This window comes from Notothenia rossii, assembly GCF_949606895.1.
Source record: "Notothenia rossii genome assembly, chromosome: 8".
Classification (NCBI taxonomy): Eukaryota; Metazoa; Chordata; class Actinopteri; order Perciformes; family Nototheniidae; genus Notothenia; species Notothenia rossii.
The window spans coordinates 6,376,806-6,397,027 of NC_136906.1; the positions used below are offsets into that span (position 1 = coordinate 6,376,806).

The 20,222-nt window shown below is 39.0% G+C and overlaps 2 protein-coding genes across 4 annotated transcripts in view; one reads left to right on the forward strand and one right to left on the reverse strand.

Moving 5' to 3' along the window:
* Positions 1-8,320, reverse strand: part of mei1 (meiotic double-stranded break formation protein 1) — a 130,357-nt gene extending 122,037 nt beyond the window's left edge. For 2 of the 3 annotated variants that reach the window (XM_079642566.1, XM_079642565.1), the window contains exons 1-5: positions 8,230-8,320; positions 7,457-7,614; positions 6,578-6,701; positions 3,886-3,936; positions 282-355 (exon numbers count right to left, since the gene is read on the reverse strand). In XM_079642566.1, coding sequence (XP_079498692.1) covers positions 282-355; positions 3,886-3,936; positions 6,578-6,701; positions 7,457-7,600 — 393 coding nt within the window. In that variant the 5' untranslated portion in view covers positions 7,601-7,614; positions 8,230-8,320. The remainder of the gene's footprint in view (positions 1-281; positions 356-3,885; positions 3,937-6,577; positions 6,702-7,456; positions 7,615-8,229) is intronic. The other variant, XM_079642567.1, reaches the window with a different exon arrangement.
* A 2,417-nt stretch (positions 8,321-10,737) lies between these two features.
* LOC307014579 (ankyrin repeat and fibronectin type-III domain-containing protein 1) overlaps positions 10,738-20,222 on the forward strand; it is a 29,040-nt gene continuing 19,555 nt past the window's right edge. The window contains exons 1-4 of the mRNA XM_079642576.1: positions 10,738-10,902; positions 14,026-14,385; positions 15,239-15,524; positions 16,975-17,175. Coding sequence (XP_079498702.1) covers positions 14,224-14,385; positions 15,239-15,524; positions 16,975-17,175 — 649 coding nt within the window. The 5' untranslated portion in view covers positions 10,738-10,902; positions 14,026-14,223. The remainder of the gene's footprint in view (positions 10,903-14,025; positions 14,386-15,238; positions 15,525-16,974; positions 17,176-20,222) is intronic.

The window sequence follows — 20,222 nt, forward strand, 5'->3', positions numbered from 1 at the left end:
AACTGTCTGCACCTCTCCCTCCTGTTGTATCTTCCTGTCGTCACCAGCACACACAGCTCTATTATTTTCAGCTGCTGAATGAGGCTTTTGCACAACTACCTTCCCCAGGGGTGACAAAACATCAGCAAGAGGGAGAGGAGCACGCTATCTGTTTACTAAACAACCCCGGGAAGCTTGTTCGATTTCACACGCGCTGGTAAATATTTTTAAGATGTTGATGCGTGTTCTGCAGCTGCATGTGGAGATGAGCGGGCGTGTTTCTCTAAATGTGTTTGCCTCACCTGTTTGTGTATTTCCTCCAAAACAAACCGGTATGACAGCTCGCTCTGGAGCTCCAACAGCAGCTGAACCAGCACTGACACACACACACACAAAAACATATGCATTAATACCGACACGAAGAGTATCAAACACAACAGGGAAGCATTCATTAAATAAACATCACCGTTCCGTAAAGTTTTTCCACTTTTCCAGGAAAAACTCTGCAAATGTAAGAAAAAGGAAAAAACAGCAGTAGCAACTGACAGTTAAAGGTATTTGTTAACCAAAACTGAGAGTTATGTTTTTTAATTCTTTGTTTTGTGATAAACTGTGGTGATGTGTGTCGCGCTCATTAAGGCCTGTCCACATAGCGAAGCGTTAGCATCTTTTATAGTGAGAAAAGAGCGCATGCCGCCTGAAGAGAAAGCCTTGCAGCCAGTGTTTATTTTCTGAGCGCACGTCAGTGTATACTTTAGAGCAGATGTTTTCAAAGTGTGGGAAGGTGAGCCTCCCCTCAGAAAACATAAGAACAATCCCAATTATTATTTCTATTATTATTATTATTATTATTGTTGTTGTTGTTGCTATAATGCAGGGTTACTCAATTGCATTTCAAAGAGGGAAAATGTCATGAAATGCTCTGTCTACCTTTCTCTTTTTTGAGCACGCCATTTGAAATTACTCCGAGGGTTTCTCTCCTCTTGTCTCGTCTCTGTGTTTGAATCTATCGTGCTGACTCACTGACTGCACCGATTTCATTGGCTGAGTAGCGTCACCTCCTTAAAACATTAAACAACAACTTTTTTTTTCATTTTTAACATTTTCAACATCTTGGATGAATCCTTATATGCTCCCGGCGACACACTGAATGTCAACTTTGCTTCCTTATTACATACTGCCCTACTTTAGTGGGAACGATGAGTCTGCGTCTTTGATGCGCACAGGCGGATGATGCGGGGATGCAATGTAGACAGGAATAAACGCAGATCATCCTCTGGCTGCAGCCTTGACCGGTACTTGCTTTTGATCAAAGTAAGTATTATTCAAATGAAAATAACGGCCCGCTGACGACCGGCCGTTCTGTGATTCTCCAGAACGCACAGATGGCCAGTCCGCCCCTGCCAGGACCGGTCCATGAAAATCCTAGCTTCAAATAATCGTAGTCAGACTTCCTCCGTTTTCTGCCAGACGCTGTCTCCTCTCTCACTTTAGGGAACTTCACAAAAAATCGATCCATGTTGCCGCTCGCATAAAGTTAGCTGAAGTTAACTAGCTAGATTTCACTGTTTCTCGTAATGTTTTTCTCACGCTGTGAACTCCCCTGAAGCTCTCTGGCGCCTCACACTTTGAAAACCGCTGCTTTAGAGGATACGTTTATTCTTGACCCTGTGTTTCGGACGGGAAAACTATCATAAAAAAGACAGAAAAGCTCTTGTTTGAGAAGATTGGTCAGGCGGACACTGGATGTTGCACTTTTATCTTTTATCATCTGGGTGGTAGTAGAGGTAAAAAAACAAAGCCAAACAAATATTATAACAAATATTAAAAATAGTATAAAATGCTAATCAATTCCAAGAGGGCGATGCGAGCCAGTCTTACAACAGCGGTCATACGTTGTTGTGATATCTTGTTTTATAGCTGTAAAAAAAGTGTACACATGCCCTTAGGGATTATGGGATTAGTTCTGTTTTAACCAAATGCCATCAAAAAATTTCTGTTGTCATAACCTCAAGTATAAGGTTTAGCTCTAGTCCTATTATGCTGGCTTCTTCACATCTTTCCCCTTCTTTTTTCTCCTCACACACACACACACACACACACACACACACACACACACACACACACACACACACACACACACACACACACACACACACACACACACACACACACACACACACACACACACACACACACACACACACACACACACACACACACACACACACACACACAGCATTATTTAAAGGGCTCAACATTTTGTCTTCACACATGTCTCTGTGCAAAGAGCAAAAGCAGTGTCACATTTTAAGCACTCTACTATTACAGCTAAATGCTCCCTAAGGCAATTCCAGACAGCTACCATAAAATCATTCTCTCATTTGCACTTAGCAAAAACAGTCTTTGCATTTCGACAGACTTAGCTGCAAGTGAGACAAATCCGACTTTGCTCTAAAAACAAGTTCAAGTTCAACGAGAGGCAGACATTAAGGCAGAATCCGATAAGCTAACCGTTAAATACAAAGAGAAAAGTTACTGCAGAGTGTAGCAGTGAACAAATATGAGAGAATTAAGGCCAAAGCCCTCACAAATGTTACATTTAGAAAGATGTGGGGTTGATCACCTTAGTAACCAGCATTGACCATTAACAGTCCCAAAGTCAGTTCTTGGGTAAGAGTCTTTGATGAAGAGAGACTCATAGCCTGTGTGTCTTTATATGTGTGTGCACTCTCACACTGTCTGCATTATATCATCGACAGAAAAAGTCTCTATGTAGGAGTAATGTGAACAGGGTATATGCAGTGGTGGAAGAAGTACTACGATATTTTACTTAAGTAAGAAGTAGCAAAAATCCTGCATTTAAAACATACTTAAAGTCAATATTATAAAAATAAGGATTGATGCATTATATTGCACACCACTTGTGATTTTAGCCTTTGAAAACAATGTACATGCACAAAAACCTATATGACACACTACAGGAAAGGGAAAACCCCAAAAGGCATGACAGGGCCTCTTTAAATACAGTACATGTACTTAGTTACTACCACCACTGGTGTAAGGGGGCATACACATGCACACACATTTAATATTCAAACCACTAAGGCTGCAATCACACGAGGATGATAACGGTCATATCCGCTACAGTTCTCTATCAAATCGACGGTTCGGCCACACGAGGCCAACACGGAAACGCAGAAAATGATAACGGGTCCCTAGGTAGATCTGCAAACGAAACGCTCTGGGGGGGCAAACGGCTCCGTGTTTACGCCTACACGATCATGTCCTGATAACGATGACGCAATAGCCCCGCCTCTCCCCACCTCTCCTGCTCAGAGATCAGCTGCTGGGCTCTCAGAAGAGGGGGAGGAAAAGAGAGGCGCCGTTTTTTATTATTATATAGTGTCGTTATCAATTTGTTTTAAAGCTCAATAAATAACAAAGAAGACCTCTGACCGGCACTTTTTTTCTAATTTTGTCCGGAAGATTTCAACTTTAACGGACATGTTGACCGGCGAAAAAAAATCGAACTGAAACTCTGCCGCACGGTTCCCTCGTTCCTTGGAGGAGGCGGAGAGGTGGGTGTTTTTCATCTGCTGGTGGACTACGGGAGAGTTACAGCGCTTGCCTCGGGGAGGGAGAAAAAGAGCGGAGAATAAACACAAGGGCAACCATGGCAACCATGCGCAGGAAGTCTTCTTCGCTGCTTTTGTGGCAGACTACAGCGCCACTTACAGGCCTGGCATATGTACTACAGCGTCTCCAGCGCTTTTGAGCGGTCTCGTGTGAACGGACACGTTTCTGGTGCCTGTTGCGTATGGACGGAATACTTTTTTGATAACGATTGTGGTCCGCTACCGTTATCGTCCTCGTGTGGCAAGCACCTAAGAGGCATCTCCTCACCTTGATCCACCTTTTCCAGAGTGGCCTGGTCCCCCGCGGTGTGAAGCATCGCTGGGGAGAGACAAATAATGACACGCTAGTTTGAGTAGATTTAAGAGTAGACTTCACAAACCCATATTGTTGTTCAGAGGTCTCACAGAGGCGCAGCAAGTAAACAAAAGCTGAACAATCACATGCATAAAATACATTGTTTTCCAAAAAAGATGAGATGATTTATGCCAGATTTAGCTATAAGTTATTTTCCATCTGCACCTTCATCATGATCATGGTGTACTGTCACATCTAATGCATCTTGGGTAGTTTTTTGCAGGATTTTTAGAAAATATGTAAGATCAGAAAAAGCCATGTCATTTAGAAAAGTTTGCAAGAAATTATCAAATGTTTATGGCATTTAATAAATGCTACCCAAAATGTGAAGTAGGGGATATGATAGGCATGTTTTATCTTGTATTACCCTCTCATTGGCACCTGGTGAAGCTCAGTTCAGCAGACCAAACCCTCAAGCACCAAAATGGCTTTTCTAATGTGTTGTCACATTGGTCAGAGCTTATATGTCCTCTCATTTCACTAATTTGATTAGAGCTCAAATGGCGTAATACTTCATGCTGCAATAACCAAGTGAAATAGGTACCGAGAGGAGCAAGAGTCTGTAATATCCTCTGATGAGAATGGGTTTATAAAACCAACTGAGGTGTACTTAAAGCTGGAGCAGAGAGAGAATGTATTAAACTAACACACCAGTGCTTTTTACCTACCATCCTTATATAATATCATATCCTATAAAAGGTTCAATGTAGTGAGGATAATGGCAGACAAGTATTAAACACAACACACTGCAGGAATGAATCCTGAACACAGAAATGAGTTAGCATTTTAGCACTCTGAGTTCCCTAGTCTTGGCAGTTAGCTGCTCGCTCAAAGCTTCTCATCATCCTAAATTGTATCATAATAATGTAATCATACAGTGTAATACTGTGACGAAGGTAACTTCATCACTGTGGACTGACGGCTTCGGCCTTGTAATATTGCACATGTGGTTTATTTTGAAAAGTGTTCCCTTTCCCCATGTCTGTTGCTGTTGATTGTGTGCACCTGGTGCCCTGTGTTGTCTCCTCCCCCCTCACCTGTGTCTTGTTGGTTTAATTAGTGTGGGTATTTAGGCTCTGTGTTTCCTGTTTGTTTGGGGTGTGAGATCCTTTTGGCTGGTGACTGTGCTCACGTGAACAGCGAGATTGAGGCTGTGTCATGTGCCCGTGAGTAATAAATGACCACACCGGGTTGTATTTTGGACGTTCTGCCTCTGCCTCCTTGCTTGGTCGGGCCGCTCAACGGTCAGCTTCAGTGAGCAAAGAAACAAAACTGTCCACTTGAATGTAATCCATGTCAATGTCAATGATTTTCAGATTGTCAATTAGATACACAACTATGCAATAACACACATTTGATTTAATATAGCTGTAGAGAAGGAACGACAATTATATTAACGGGACCAAAATGTAATCAGTACTTAATGCAAAAATCTGCCCAGTACATGCTATCAGTAAATGTAATGCATTAGAATAATCCACAGAAGTCTGTACTTTAATTATGCCTAACATGAAAGAAAAGCAGCATGTCAACTGTATTATACTGTAGGTGAATCCATTTGTAACTGTATTATGTTGAACATTGTGGATATTTCTGTGTTCTACAGCTCAAGTATCACGATCAAATCTATTGTCTCCATTGCTCTGTCTGACCTTTTGGAGGAGAAATGATATGACTGCAGCACAAGCACAACTGTGGACTGACCGAGGGGAAATTAGTAACAGGAAGCCAATTTTATAAGCAAACTCAAGACAACTACAAGTCCAAAACAAGTTGTGCTGGTTAGAGATGGTCAATATCGAATGGAGAATGCTCAGTTACACTTACTGTTGATTCTACTTCCAAACACATAACCACATTATGACTGCCAACCATGTAGTGGGTTGTCTCCAAGTCAATGGTTTTTTAATTAGTTTTTGTTAGCTGGAACACGCTCTGTGGTTAACACAAGCTGAAGATATTTTCAAGTTTGTTTCTATAACATAGAATGAGTCAGTAAATACCCAAATGCCTGATGCTTCTATATGTCTAACAAGTGTCTAAATGAGACGACTAGACGTCACCATGGTAAACATTAGCCGCCTTTAGCTTAGTGGTGGTGACGTGAAGTCATGGGACCTTGATGTAGTTTCTTTATAGACTAACGGTAGATTTTTACTTTATTTGTTGTGTTTTTGCCACAGAACTCATTATCTGCAATATTCCAAAATCTAATAGATAATCACATTGCCTTTGTTGAGGCGATGCTAACTTCTGGGTCAGTTTACAAAAATAAATCTATGGAGGACCTCTACGACCAGCAGTGTAGGATAAAACAGGATCAAAAAAGATTACTCCACCAATAAACTGTTCTGTCTGCTGCCTACAGTGAAGTTGTATTTATTTTTATGTCTAAAGCATAGTATGTTGCATTATCGGTGGAGCCTGGTACTTCAGATTTTCATTGCCAAAAACTAGGCTGTAGCTAATCGTGCATGTGACACTAAAGCCTAAGAATCTTGATTTATAAGCGTACTATATGCAGCAAAACGGACAGGACAGCTGGGATATGCAAGTCATGCACTTGCTATTCCTTCCTTCACATATTAATTTGACTGTTTCTCACCCAGTAGAGAAGCTGTGAAGCGCACAGAGACTTGGTGGTCCTGACTGAGCAGCTTTCTCAGAGCCCCTGGAGAACACTTCAGCACCTTGCTGATCCCAGACAAGGCAAAAGACTTCCTCACAGACTGCACACCACAGAAAGAGGGGGTATAGAAGAGTTCAGTTAAGCAGAGGAGGTAGTAAAATCTTCTTAATTGAGTAAAGGTAGCAATACTACAGCCTAAACATACTCAGATACAAGTAGAAGTCTAACATTCAAAAATGTACTCAAGTAGTAATATACCATAAGTACCGAAAGTACAAGCACTCATTATGTAATAGTACAGAAGTGTTACCAGCAAAATGTACTTAAAGTATAAAAAGTAAAAGTAGTAATTCTGCAGAAAATTGCCTCCATGTGTAATTTATTATTATATATATGACATTATTAGATAATATGATAGTATTATTGCATCAATTAGCATGTTACTCTTGTAGATAAACAAAGTTTTGATATAAAAATATTTGTACTTTTTGTTGTATTTTGGATAATTCCACTTTTTTGTACCTTCAACAGATAGTCTACTAGAAAACATTTTAGTTAAGTACAGTACTTGAGTAAATGAACTCAGTTACTTTCAACCACTCCCAAAATGCAGCACAACTTTAAGATACTCAGGTAAAGTATAACTATTTCAGAATTGTAATTTAATAACTGACTTATGTAAATTTACTGAACTACATTCCACCACTGAAAACAGTTGAGTACTGCAATGTGTATGTAATGTAAAGGGCTTTGATCACTTGAAAAAGCGCTCTAATAAAATATTTAATGAATTGTTATTATTATTATACTTCTTCCACCACTGGTTAAAAACACGTTTATGATGGTATTTCTCACCGCTACATCTTCACTTTCGATCATCTCCACCACACAGGCCACACACACCAGCAGGCCGCTGCCCTCCATAGGCCCCAGCCGGCCACTCCACTTCGGGTCGTGTCCGAAGTGGATCTTATCATAAATAATATCCACGCCTGTCATGTTGGCCTTTAAACCTGATGAAACCAAGATATACACCATGGTTCTCAACTATAACCGGAAGACAGCCGGTTGAGTTAACAAGCTAGCTATCGCTAAGCTAACCGGCTAATATTTCAAGCACATAATATGAACATCATTTATTGTACAAGAAGTTGCTATCAGGGGTAGACATATTAAGTAATAAAACATTACATTAAATAAGGAAAAATAAAAATATAGTTTCATATTTCTGATTAAATGTTTGTTAAATACACAATTAGTTTTTGGAGAATTTTGAGTCCATCTTTTTATGAATATGAAATTTCCCTCCAATATTAAAAGTACTGTACAAAAAAACCCATATCTGCGTCCATACTAAACTTTGAAGTAAACATGTCTTTATCCTGGAGTTGTACTTGTTGTCCCGTTTTTATTTTTTTATGATATTCTATCTAGCAAAACAATACATTCATAATAAAACCAGCTAATGTACAACATTAAGCTAGCTAGCTTTCAAACAGCTTCATCATCTCAAAACAAATGTCCGTTGTTGAGACGACTACTTTTGTTTTAAAGTTATACGTAAATATGCATACTAGTTTTAACAACGCTATAACATAAAATACATATATTATATTCAGTTGACTCACCACGAAACTTTAAAATGATACAGATGACGAAAGTCCAGTCCACACAACCAGCAACTGGCGAAAGTGGCGGGTTTCTGTAACATTATTTTTTTTTAAATTCCCCAAAACTTTATTTAACAAAAGACAACGTACAACATATAGCGATAGATATTTTATATTTAGGTTATTATCAAAAGAAATACACTAGTAGGCCTACAGGTACTTTTTCGTGACTATATGCCTATGTTATAAAAATTACTTACAAGATAATTATTCTATGTTAAAGTAAAATGTAGTTCTAGAATCTAGACAATAGAAATAAATAGTTTATATACATAGATTTATAAAGATAAATATAGAGATAGATATGATTACAAATTCCCTCTAATATGTGTTGAACAATCTTTTAACCATATTGAGCCTACGTTTGTTTTAGCCATGACGCCATAATAAGAATAAAATGGGGCATAAAAATCTGCTATTTAAAATGCAACTATGACATTTCATTATTGCATGCAACAATTAGGCTATAACGTTTGTTTCTCAATACTCAATATTTGGTTGGGATGGGAGTTATTTTAAACATTTCGACTGTTGGTAGTGATTGGGAAAGGGCCTGTATGTGTTTCTTCATTAGGGTTTTGTTTCTCCATTGTTGTTATCAAAAGTCTCTAGAGTTCAAGGGTTGACTGATGTCTTACATTTTAGCAAAAACCATATATAATCTTTGAGATGATCTATCACTCTCAATTCATCCTCCAGCGATTGTTACTGCTGTACAACATGCAGTGAGTTTATGGTGCGATGCATGGGTTTGCTCTGCAGTATAATTTAGCCGTGAGGGCCACAATTTGGTTATCGCCATGACAACAAAAACCTCTTGGCAACCGTGCAACTATCTGATGAAGAGAGTGTGGAGGCGAGTATCAACCACTACCGACATGTCAATTTGTAATATCTCTCCTCACTTCTCTTCGACCTCTCTGCGCGTCATCCGTGTAGTGCATGACATGCAGTAAGAGTGTGTGTGTGTGTGTGTGTCTGTGTGTGTGTCTGTGTGTGTGTGTGTGTGTGTGTGTGTGTGTGTGTGTGTGTGTGTGTGTGTGTGTGTGTGTGTGTGTGTGTGTGTGTGTGTGTGTGTGTGTGTGTGTGTGTGTGTGTGTGTGTGTGTGTGTGTGTGTGTGTGTGTGTGTGTGTGTGTGTGTGTGTGTGTGTGTCGCCTTTGACAAATTGGTGGCCTTGTTAAAGGACCTAAGACAAGCAGGTGGAAAATATTTGTTTCCAAATCTTCCATTTGCTCAGACAGGAGGTAAATCATTCAGTCTCAGAGTTTATTGGCCCCTGACAGAGAGAAACTGACACAGACAGAGCCCCTCTCAGTGTTCAGGGGGGAGCCGATGCATATCACAGAGACAAATGGATTCAGCCTCTGTCCGAGCATAAGTGGAGCCTTAAAATGCGAGCAGTGCTGGGCCTTTGCTTTGCTCACATTCGGCTTCATATATCTTTAACCACTTCCTGTTTATAGCCCCTCCGCACACACGCACACATCAGTGTAAAACAATCATGCAGTACTGTAGATTAAGAAACCCTTTCAGTGACATCACTGAGCAACCCTAAATATAACTATAACTTTTTCCAGTCACCAACCCACACTTTGTCACACCATCACTCTGCTCACTAACGTACTGTTTCCAGTCACAATGACATTTACAAGTCATAAAGTAGCTCAGCTTGTTTTGTAAGGGACATTATAATACATTTGTGTGTTGTCTGCTAAGCTGCTTCACTGCCAAACCTTGCAAATGTGGATATTATCTGCATTTCTATTTTAAATAAAATAATATCATGACATTTTACTGACTGGAATTCAAAAACATTAGCTCGGACTTTGAACATTTTGTACTATAGGTTTTTCAATTACCAAATGATTAATCACAGATCACAATACTTTATTTATCCTGAGAACATTTGACGTTGTGATGGTTGCCTCATTTTAGAAAACTTTTTTTTTTAAAGTAAATATATACTTTTTTAAAGTTTTATGTTTTAATATTATAAACATATTATTAAGACAATGATTAAATACAATAATGTAAATAAATAGTGTATATTTAAATACTGTAAACATCATAAGACAATATGCAATAAATAGATTCAATTAAAAATGAAAACAGAAATAAGTATAAAAAGTTATAATAAAATGGATAAATGTAGAAAATAAATGTAAACACCACACTGAAGCATATCATGTTACTGTTTATATTACACACACATTCTTTGCAGTTGTTGAAAAAAAGTTAGATAAGTAGGAAGAGGGCGGGGCAAAGAAGACGCGCGTGTGTGTGTGTGCGTGGGTGTTTGCGTGTGTGTGTGTGTGTGTGTGTGTGTGCGTGTGTGTGTGTGTGTGTGTGTGTGTGTGTGTGTGTGTGTGTGTGTGTGTGTGTGTGTGTGTGTGTGTGTGTGTGTGTGTGTGTGTGTGTGTGTGTGTGTGTGTGTGTGTGTGTGTGTGTGTGTGTGTGTGTGAGCGGCAGTCTCACTCGGGTGAAACGTTCAGGTGCGCTTCACCCTCAGAGGTGCAAACTCAAGTCGGTGCGATGGATTATATTTTATCCGAGTAGACATTGATTTTAAATAAATCTCAACGAGAGATGTTCGTGGAAAGTCCGTTTGAAGTGAAAGTAAAGACTTACGGTAAGAAAGCTTGCAATTCTTTACAACTGTTGGGCTACTTTTTGCTCCTTCTTGCCGAAGTTTTCTGAACCTGTTCCACGAATGGACAACTTTGGACGATGCATGCATGATATATTTTTACATGGAATTAGTCTAAAGTGCGTTTTTTAAAGATGAATAACCTATAGTAGCTTCAGTAATATCTGAGGTTCCTTTATCACATATTCTAATGTATATGTACATTTAATTTAACGCTAATTTAACATGCTTTTTAAAAAGTTGTTTAGATTGTAAATTTTATTTTAAAAGGTTTGCCAACTTTTTATTATAAGGAAAGCTGTAGTGAGTCACTTACCATTTTCTTGACTACTGCTTTGCTGTTGTTTCTTCAGTTATTAAGTTAATGTTTTTAGATTTTTTTTGCATATAATACTAATAATAATAATGTTATCCCTATGTCCATCAAAGCTCCAAATTACATATGGCTAGCTAATGACTAGAGCCTGGCTCCTGTTACTGCCTTTAATATGAACTGTACTCATGCACACTGTCTAAAGGGTTGCAACTAACTATTATTCAGTATTGAATTGTCTGCTGTACTTTTACGCTTGATTAAGTTAGTTTTAGACAATAAAACGTCATTACAAATAAAAATAAAAAATCCTAGTTACTGAAAGTCTAAGTTGATGTCTTTAAATATCTAATTAACTTGTCGTTGCCCCACTTATGTTATGCTAATGAACTGTTTTACCCAGTTAATGCATATTTTATGTAAATTATTAATATGTCTATTGTGTGCTAGAGACATATACATTTTAGTATGGCAGTGCATGTACCGTATGAATGCATAATGTCAATTTTTCATCTATTTAAACAGACTATAATGTCCAAACCTTTGTTTCCTGGACACAAGATTCTCTTTTTTATCCTCTTAATCAAAAAGATACATAACATTAGTGTTTAAAATGCCTTTTTGGGAGCAACATAACACTGTATGCTGACAACTTCATGTCCTCTGTGGTGTATTCACAGAAATAAACGAACAACATCACTTCCTGTGGGATTAGAAGTATTAGTCATCAGATGTTTCCATGCACATCTGAACTCATGAGCCAAAGAATTTAGGAGACTGACTAAACAGAAAGCTTAAATATGCAGCAGACTTTACTTTCAGTGTTTGGGCCTGCAGTACTCAGATAAAAACCCAACTTCACCACAGCCTGAGATACTGACATGCAACAAAACCACAATGACGCTATTGTGTCTGTTTATGGCTTTGCATATGGGTCGTCTTAAATCATAACCCTGCTCACATAACTGATATTCTCTTAGCTAGGGTTATAACTGTGTACATTAATGCCGGGAAATTAATCTCGTAGTTTGAATACATTTTGCAGTACTTTTTAGTGCAAAGTCGTTTTTGCCATTTTCTGTGTATTAAGCGACTTAAACTACAAACAATTTTAGGGCATAAATGAAAAGGAAGGATTTTTAACATTGCTTATATACTGTGTAGATAAACCAAATGTACCATACCTACATCCTTTCTACAATTATACTGTATTTACATATATTTTCTTTTATTACATATTATACTTGTGTACAGTTTGACCTGCGAATAAGTGGGCACTTTTTTATTTAATTGGCATTTTCTGCTGGCATGTTGTTTTTTAAATACATATTGTTATATTTTAGTATCACATATACATTGAGATAACATTAACTCTCAGTAGTGAGTACAAAAAAGTTGTAAATAGTAAAATAACTGACATAACTGACATAACTGAGTATTGGTTTAACCTTAAAGGTACAGTCAGGAGAGCCTATTGCAAATACGAATTGTTAATATCATAGAACTTTATTTTAAAAGCTAAAACCTTTATTTTTATTGATGTTATTTTTGATTTTGTAGTTGATTTAACATGCTAAAGTGCTGCTAACATGCTTCAGTTATGTAAAAGGATCTGTTTATTCTTTTAAGGACCTTTGTAACTGATAATCATAATAAGAGAGTATCACCGTATACCGTGACACCGTGATATTTTACGTGCCGTGACATTTCCAACGTGTTTTGTCTTGTCTTACCTTTGGACAAAAAGGCAAATACTAACACTAATCCTCCTCTCTCAACTGTCCTATCAGCACTTTCAACAACTGGCATAATAAACAAACCAAAACTGTACCAATAACAATGGCTGGTATTATCACGCCTATAGTACGCCCACACAGAGACAGTGCAGGTACTGTGCAAGCCGGAGAGGAAGCATGTCCAACCGATCTCACATTGTGTCCTCAGATAGCACCAACCCGGGGAGTATTCACTTTCACTCAAGGACAGTGGACTACTCAGGGCTTGAATTGATTCGGATTATAAAAAAACGCTGAAATTTGAGGCTTCTACGTAAATGGGAAAGTGTTGATGTGAGAGAGGATAGAGTTTGAATGTCCCCCTTTTTTTATTTCAAAGATCTGTATCCTCGGGGCGTGACGTAAATCGAAGCGACGTCAAAGTCACTTCAAACTGTAGGGCTGTGAGGAGAAAGGGAATGAGAAGAAAGACAAATGACAAATGTAAGACTTGCTGAGTGAAACGAGATGAGGGGAGAGCGTGTGGCAGATTTTCAGCCTCAAAAAGTGACTGATTGTAATGATGAAAAAGCGTCGGGATTGATAATGAACCATCATTACTGCGGCGCTGATGATGGATTTTTTTATCTTCCAGCCAATGATGCAAAAAGAGATTCATATTTATTATAAAAGGGACGAATATTTTGTCTCTTTCCACATGAGATTGCTTCTTCTTCTTCAGTTAATTAGATGGATGGGTCGGTCGCTTTGTGCGCTCACAGACTCCATTCAAAGCAAATTAAACCCGTGTCACATAATAGTGAGTCAAAGAAGAACAAAGGGGAGAATGGTAAGAAGCACGATAATAAATGCTTCGAGGCATTTTTCATTCACAGGCGTTGTAACTTTTGTCCATTTATCCACCCACACAACAGCACCACTCAGCTCTGCCCATACTCACTTGTCAAGTCGGCAGAAAATTGCATTTACTGTAGAAGAATCTGTTTGAAACTGACTATAAATTCTGCTTTTTTTCTCCCACTCTTTTTATTTCTCACTTCATTCTCCGCCCTCCAGGTTTCTAATGACTTCGACCTTTTTTCACATTCTTCATTCCTCAGATTCAAATGCCACTTTTCTCCTCTTCTCTCTCTGTGGCTCTTAGTTTAGGGGTCATAATATTTCTCTCCATGAACTAACCTATCCCTCACTCCCCTCACTGGTTCTTCTTCTTTCTTTTTTCTATTTCCTGTTTCCCTCTTCTTCTCTCCTGTCATGTCTGTATCCATGAGGAATCAAGTCCAGCGCCGGCGCTCCCTGGGTCCAGTTTCTCCCAAACGCATCTACAGAAACCTGTCCGTCAGACTGAGGGGCGGAGAGTCATCTGTTTCCAGGGAATTGGACACAACCAAACACTTCAGCAAGTCTGCAGATTCTGTAAGATATTTGGACATCATAAAGTGGAACTGTATCTTTGTAGGCCGACTCGGAAGTTAGCATCTCAAGGGCTCCTTTGGGAAAAAGCCAATGGGATTTTCCCAGCGTGATGACTTTTAATTGTCTCATTTGGACGCTTGTTAGCAACCAACGTTTTTAATAGAAGCATCAGACCTTTACCGGGGTAGTTACTGACATATTTGATGTCGTAGAACAAAACGTAGAAATCTCTTAAGCTTGTGTTAACCACAGACCTTATTTCAGGAATTTAACCAAACACACATTCAAAAAAGCATTGACTTTGAGATAAGGCAACCAGAACTGCTAAAATGCTAAGTTATTTCCAGGTTTTAGGACTCATTCCTGCACTCAATTTGATTAAAATAGTAATTACAGTAGCAACCGCTGTTTTAATGATACTTAAAAGCTCCAGACATTCACCAGGGGGGTATTTTAGTCACATATTCTATATCGTAGCACAAAACGTGAACATATCTTCAGCGAGTGTTAATCACAGACCTTTTGACTTCCCGACTGAACCACAAGTGGTAAAATGCTAACTCATTCCCAGGTTTAAGGACTCATTCCTGCACCATAATATTTCAAGGTTGGGTCTGAAATGTCCTCTGGTAGGGTTATAGATTCTTTTTTTATTACAAGATCTTATTTTGACATTACATAACTCTGTTTAGCTATGAATATATTTCACCAGGAGACACTGATTTATGATTTGATTTATGTGTCCTCCTGTCTCCATACAGCAACTCCCTTCCCTCATAAAATAAATCTCTCTCGTTTGATCTCCTCTTTCCTCACCCGCACAATCCTTTCCTCTCCCCTTCTCCCCCATTAGTACAAGACCTTGTGGGAAGCAGTGGAAAATGAGGATACTTTGGCCGTACAAAGCCTGCTGTCCAGAGACCACAACCATGCTGCAGGAGGAGGAGGAGGAGGGGGAGGGGGAGGGGGTCTGTGGGAGAGAGGGGAGAAGAAAGAGAAGGACTGGGAGAGAGAGAGGGAGAGGGGGGTGAACAGGGTGAGCGAACAGGGCCTGGTCCCCCTGGACGTCGCTGCCCTTACCCACAATTCCCCTCTCCTCCATGTGTTGACGAAGGCGGGAGCCCGACATAACCCTACATGTAAGATTTTTAAATGTTATACAGTTGTGCTGGTGGTCAGTGGTGGGATGTTATGAAGAATATTTACACAGGTATTGTATTAAAGGTGGGGTAGGTAATTCACTTAAAGAAACACTTTTTGTTATATTCCATGGAATGCTCTTAACATCCCGATAGCAATGAATATATTAAATGCTTTGACAAAAAATACATAAACAAATATCATCTGTGGAAGCCGTGGCGCTGTAAAAAGCACGACCAATCATCTGAGCCGGCCCGGCTAAAGTAACTGGATGGCCTACCTGCCTGTCAGCCTTCCATCTGTGCACAAACTTATCTCGTGCCCTCATTGGTCATGTGCGCGTTCATGTGTGTTGGAGGAGGGGCTCTGTAAGGAAGTGGCAGATTTTTTTCGGCTGCGTATTTTCAAATTCTAGCGCATTCGAGCTGGTTTCTACATTCTTACCTACCCCACCTTTAAGTATAGATTAGATTAGATAAAATGTACTTTATTTATACAAAATTGGGATTTTTTTTAACATACATTACACTTGAGTCAACAAAATAATCAAAGAAGAAAGAATATATACATGTCAACAGTAGAAAATATATAAATCAATAAAATATTTGAAGTATACACTTTTTTGCAGAAATAGCAACATATTAATTAAAGAGGAATGCACAAAATATGAAAAATAGAGATGAAACAAATTAAAATGTACAAAGCACAATATAAGTAGTTGCAGTATTTTAGAAATACAAGGGTAAGATGTAGAAATTAGTTATTTACATATTTTGTCTAACTGAGAGATAGCAGCCAGTTATAACAATAATCTTAAAAGGGACATATTGCATAACAGAGGTGTTACTGATGCCAGTACCTTTGTACTTTTAGTAAGATTTTGAATGCAGGACTTTTAACCGAATATTTTTCACAATTTAACATTGCTACTGTTAGTAAAATATCACTCGTCACCGGATTGAGCTTCAATATCAGGATAGTCATCACATACAGAGCATTTGGTCCAACTAGTTCCTGAATAGAGTCCTTCAGATGCTGATATACAAGAGAGGGAATAACACAGTCACAAGATGGAGGAATACCGGTTCAAAGCAGTATTCTGTGCTTAGTTCAGATTAGCTAAGGCCCACGTAAGCAATAAACATGACGGTCATATGTCTATCTCCATAGAGGCTGAATCATCATGTTAATCACATAGCTATCATATGCCTCAAACAGTCCTGATGCTCTTCTAGGTAATCAGACATCCTGTCATGTACACAGCTACAGTTGGGATACCTTTGTTATCACGTGTACTCTGATATTGGAAGAGGACATTCAGTATTTTCCCAACAGCTACTTTTACTTAAGTAAAACGTCTGAGAAGTGAATGGATTTAATTAAATGCAAAAATATTCAGAATCTGTCCTTTCTCTCGCTCTGTCCTCGCCTGTTTCCCCTCCCTCTCAGTGTGCCGACCGGCAGACTGGGGATTCAAGCTGGACGCTCTGGTGGCGTTGGCGGGTAAACGGGTGGAGGAGAAGCAGAATGAGTTATCGAGGAAGGCGGGGGCAGGGCCTCAGGCTCAGGCTGACGTCCAGAGACAAGTCCGCCTCTGGAGCCTCCGGCTGCAGCTGTACTGCAGGATGAGACAGAACTTCCACAACACAGGTCGGTGCTCTCGGGTCAGCTTGTGACATCTTATTGAAGTACAGCTAGGGACACATCTAGGTCACAGGCGTTTTAAGTGCCTTGCGTGAACAGGGCGACAGTGGCTCAGGAATTAGAGCAGTTATCCACCAATCAGAAGGTCAGTAGTTTGACCCCGAGCCCCTGCAGTCAACATGTAGATACTTAAGGGTCCCCCTATTATACTGTTTTTCATCAATATATTATAGGTCTCAGATATATACAGAACATGTCTCTGAAGTGTTTGGCTCCAAACACCAAACAGATCATTGCAGCATTACCCATAATCCCCTCTGTTTCAGCCCTGTTTCAAAAGTGCTGATTCTCTGTCTGTTACTTTAGATGAAAATAAGGAGCCCCTCCCCACGCCCCTCTGAGAGAGATTTGGTTAAAAAGAACACAAAGGTGCTCTAGGAGGAGATTCAGGTGATAAGGTGGGGGGGGGTTACCTTGGTTGCTGATTGGCTAATGGTTACTCAAGCCAAAACATTGTTATGACATCGCAAAGTGGCCAAAATCTGATCAGCTCATTTTCAGACAGGTTTTTATAGAAATGGATCAGGACAAAAAGAGAGAGAATCTTTGTTCCTGAAACTTTCAGAGTCTCTTTCCACAGAGGGGACACATGTTGATGTAGAAGAGACATGAAGAAGAGGGGACACATGTTGATGTAGAAGAGACATAAAGAAGAGGGGACACATGTTGATGTAGAAGAGACATGAAGAAGAGGGGACACATGTTGATGTAGAAGAGACATGAAGAAGAGGGGACACATGTTGATGTAGAAGAGACATGAAGAAGAGGGGACACATGTTGATGTAAAAGAGACATGAAGAAGAGGGGACACATGTTGATATAGAAGAGACATGAAGAAGAGGGGACACATGTTGATGTAGAAGAGACATGAAGAAGAGGGGACACATGTTGATGTAGAAGAGAAATGGAGAAGAGGGGACACCTGTTTATGTAGAAGAGACATGAAGAAGAGGGGACACATGTTGATGTAGAAGAGACATGGAGAAGAGGGGACACATGTTTATGTAGAAGAGACATGAAGAAGAGGGGACACATGTTGATGTAGAAGAGACATGAAGAAGAGGGGACACGTGTTGATGTAGAAGAGACATAAAGAAGAGGGGACACATGTTGATGTAGAAGAGACATGAAGAAGAGGGGACACATGTTGATGTAGAAGAGACATGAAGAAGAGGGGACACATGTTGATGTAAAAGAGACATGAAGAAGAGGGGACACATGTTGATGTAGAAGAGACATGACAAAGTGGATTTTGAATAATAGGTGAGCTTTCAGATACCTAAATTGCTCCGGGTGGCCAACAGTGTGTGAATCTGTGTGAATGTTATTTTCCCAGAGCAGGTGGCACATTGTATGGATGGGATATGAATTGGTGAATGCTGACTAGTACATGTTAAAGCGATTTTAAAAGGTTGTGTAAACTGATATAGCGCTTTATAAATGCACTCAATTGACCGTTTGAAGAAGCATTTAGATCCTTTACTTACAGTGGAAACATCTTACTGTTATCCCGTCTGTCCGGATCATATTGCTCACTATAACGTTTCTTTGTTTAAGTGGACCACGCAAGGTACCCTGAGGAACACCAAGTTTTGCTTCTGCGCCTTGTCACGTTTTTTGGCAGTTTGTCATGGGGGAATGAAATCCTCAAAGAAGCTATTGCTGTCAGACAAATGTAGTTAAGCAAAAATTACAATATTTATGTGTAGTAGAATTGAAAAATAGAATAAAATGTAAATACTGAAATAAAGTTCCTTAAATGTGTAAGTACACTCTAAAAACAAATGCCTTGGCTCAACAAAGAAAATCAACGCAACAGTTTGCCTCGATGTTTATTCCGTTAAGACAACTTCTAATGAAATTTTCTGAAAGCAACAAACTTATTTGAGTTAGGAGAGAAGGCTTTTCCTCTACAATCAGAGGTGTTTTTAATTACCACTTACTTAATAATTGGTAGCATAAACACAAGTTTTGAATTTGATTACTCAAAAGATTAAGTTGTTCCGACTACTTTTACCACATGATTTAAAAGGAATTTTAAGTTGTGTGTACTTAATTACCCTCATTCGGGGTACAAGTTTTTAAGTTGATTACTCCAGAAATTAAGTTGCTCCAATTATTTTGTATTTAACTTTTTTTTTCTTAGCTTTTTCATGTTTTTGCCTTTAAAGAAAGAAATTAATTGATTTCACAAGAAAAATATTTGGCAATTCACTTTTTATTGTGAACTGCAGTTGTTTATTTCAACACATGATGTTTCAATCAGGAGATAATTCATTTTGTTGGATCATTTATTGACACATGCCATATGATAAGGTGCATGAACACCTGAAATCACAGCTGACTGCAGGAGAGAGGAGAACCATTTTATAGTTTGGCTGCAGCACGTTGATTGGCTGCTGGAGAATGAGGTGAAATGTAATAGGTTAAAGAGAACGCCTGTGATGAGCTGATTATAAGCAGTTGCGGAGTGAATGTATATACACCCTGTCTTCCTGAAAGAACTTGCACTGAGCTTCATTTAAATCTTGAAAAAAAAGATAAATAACACAAATTTAAATTGCCCCAAAAATAATAAATAAACACATTAGCCATATTACCATGGGAAATGGGGACACAGCAAATACATGCTGCCATCACAACGAAGTTAGAGGCCTTTGCATATTTAAAACCAGTGCCAAATATGTAAAATCTGTAAAGTTTTTGTAAAACTACAGAAACAAACTCTCAATGGCCACCAATCTGCAGATCACACACATCCATTTTACAAAAGATGTGACAAAGATGTTTACACTGCCGACAGTCATTATTGCAAACAGTATGAACACATTTAACGCAGAATGCTTGCTCATTCATTTTTTTCCCTGGTTGCCATCGTATGGTCAGATCCTGGGGTGGACCAGTCACTGATGATGGCGATATTCATGTCCTTTTGAAGCACTTATTAAGCATTATTGATTGGGGTGTGGTCAAAAGTGCAATATGCTTCAAAA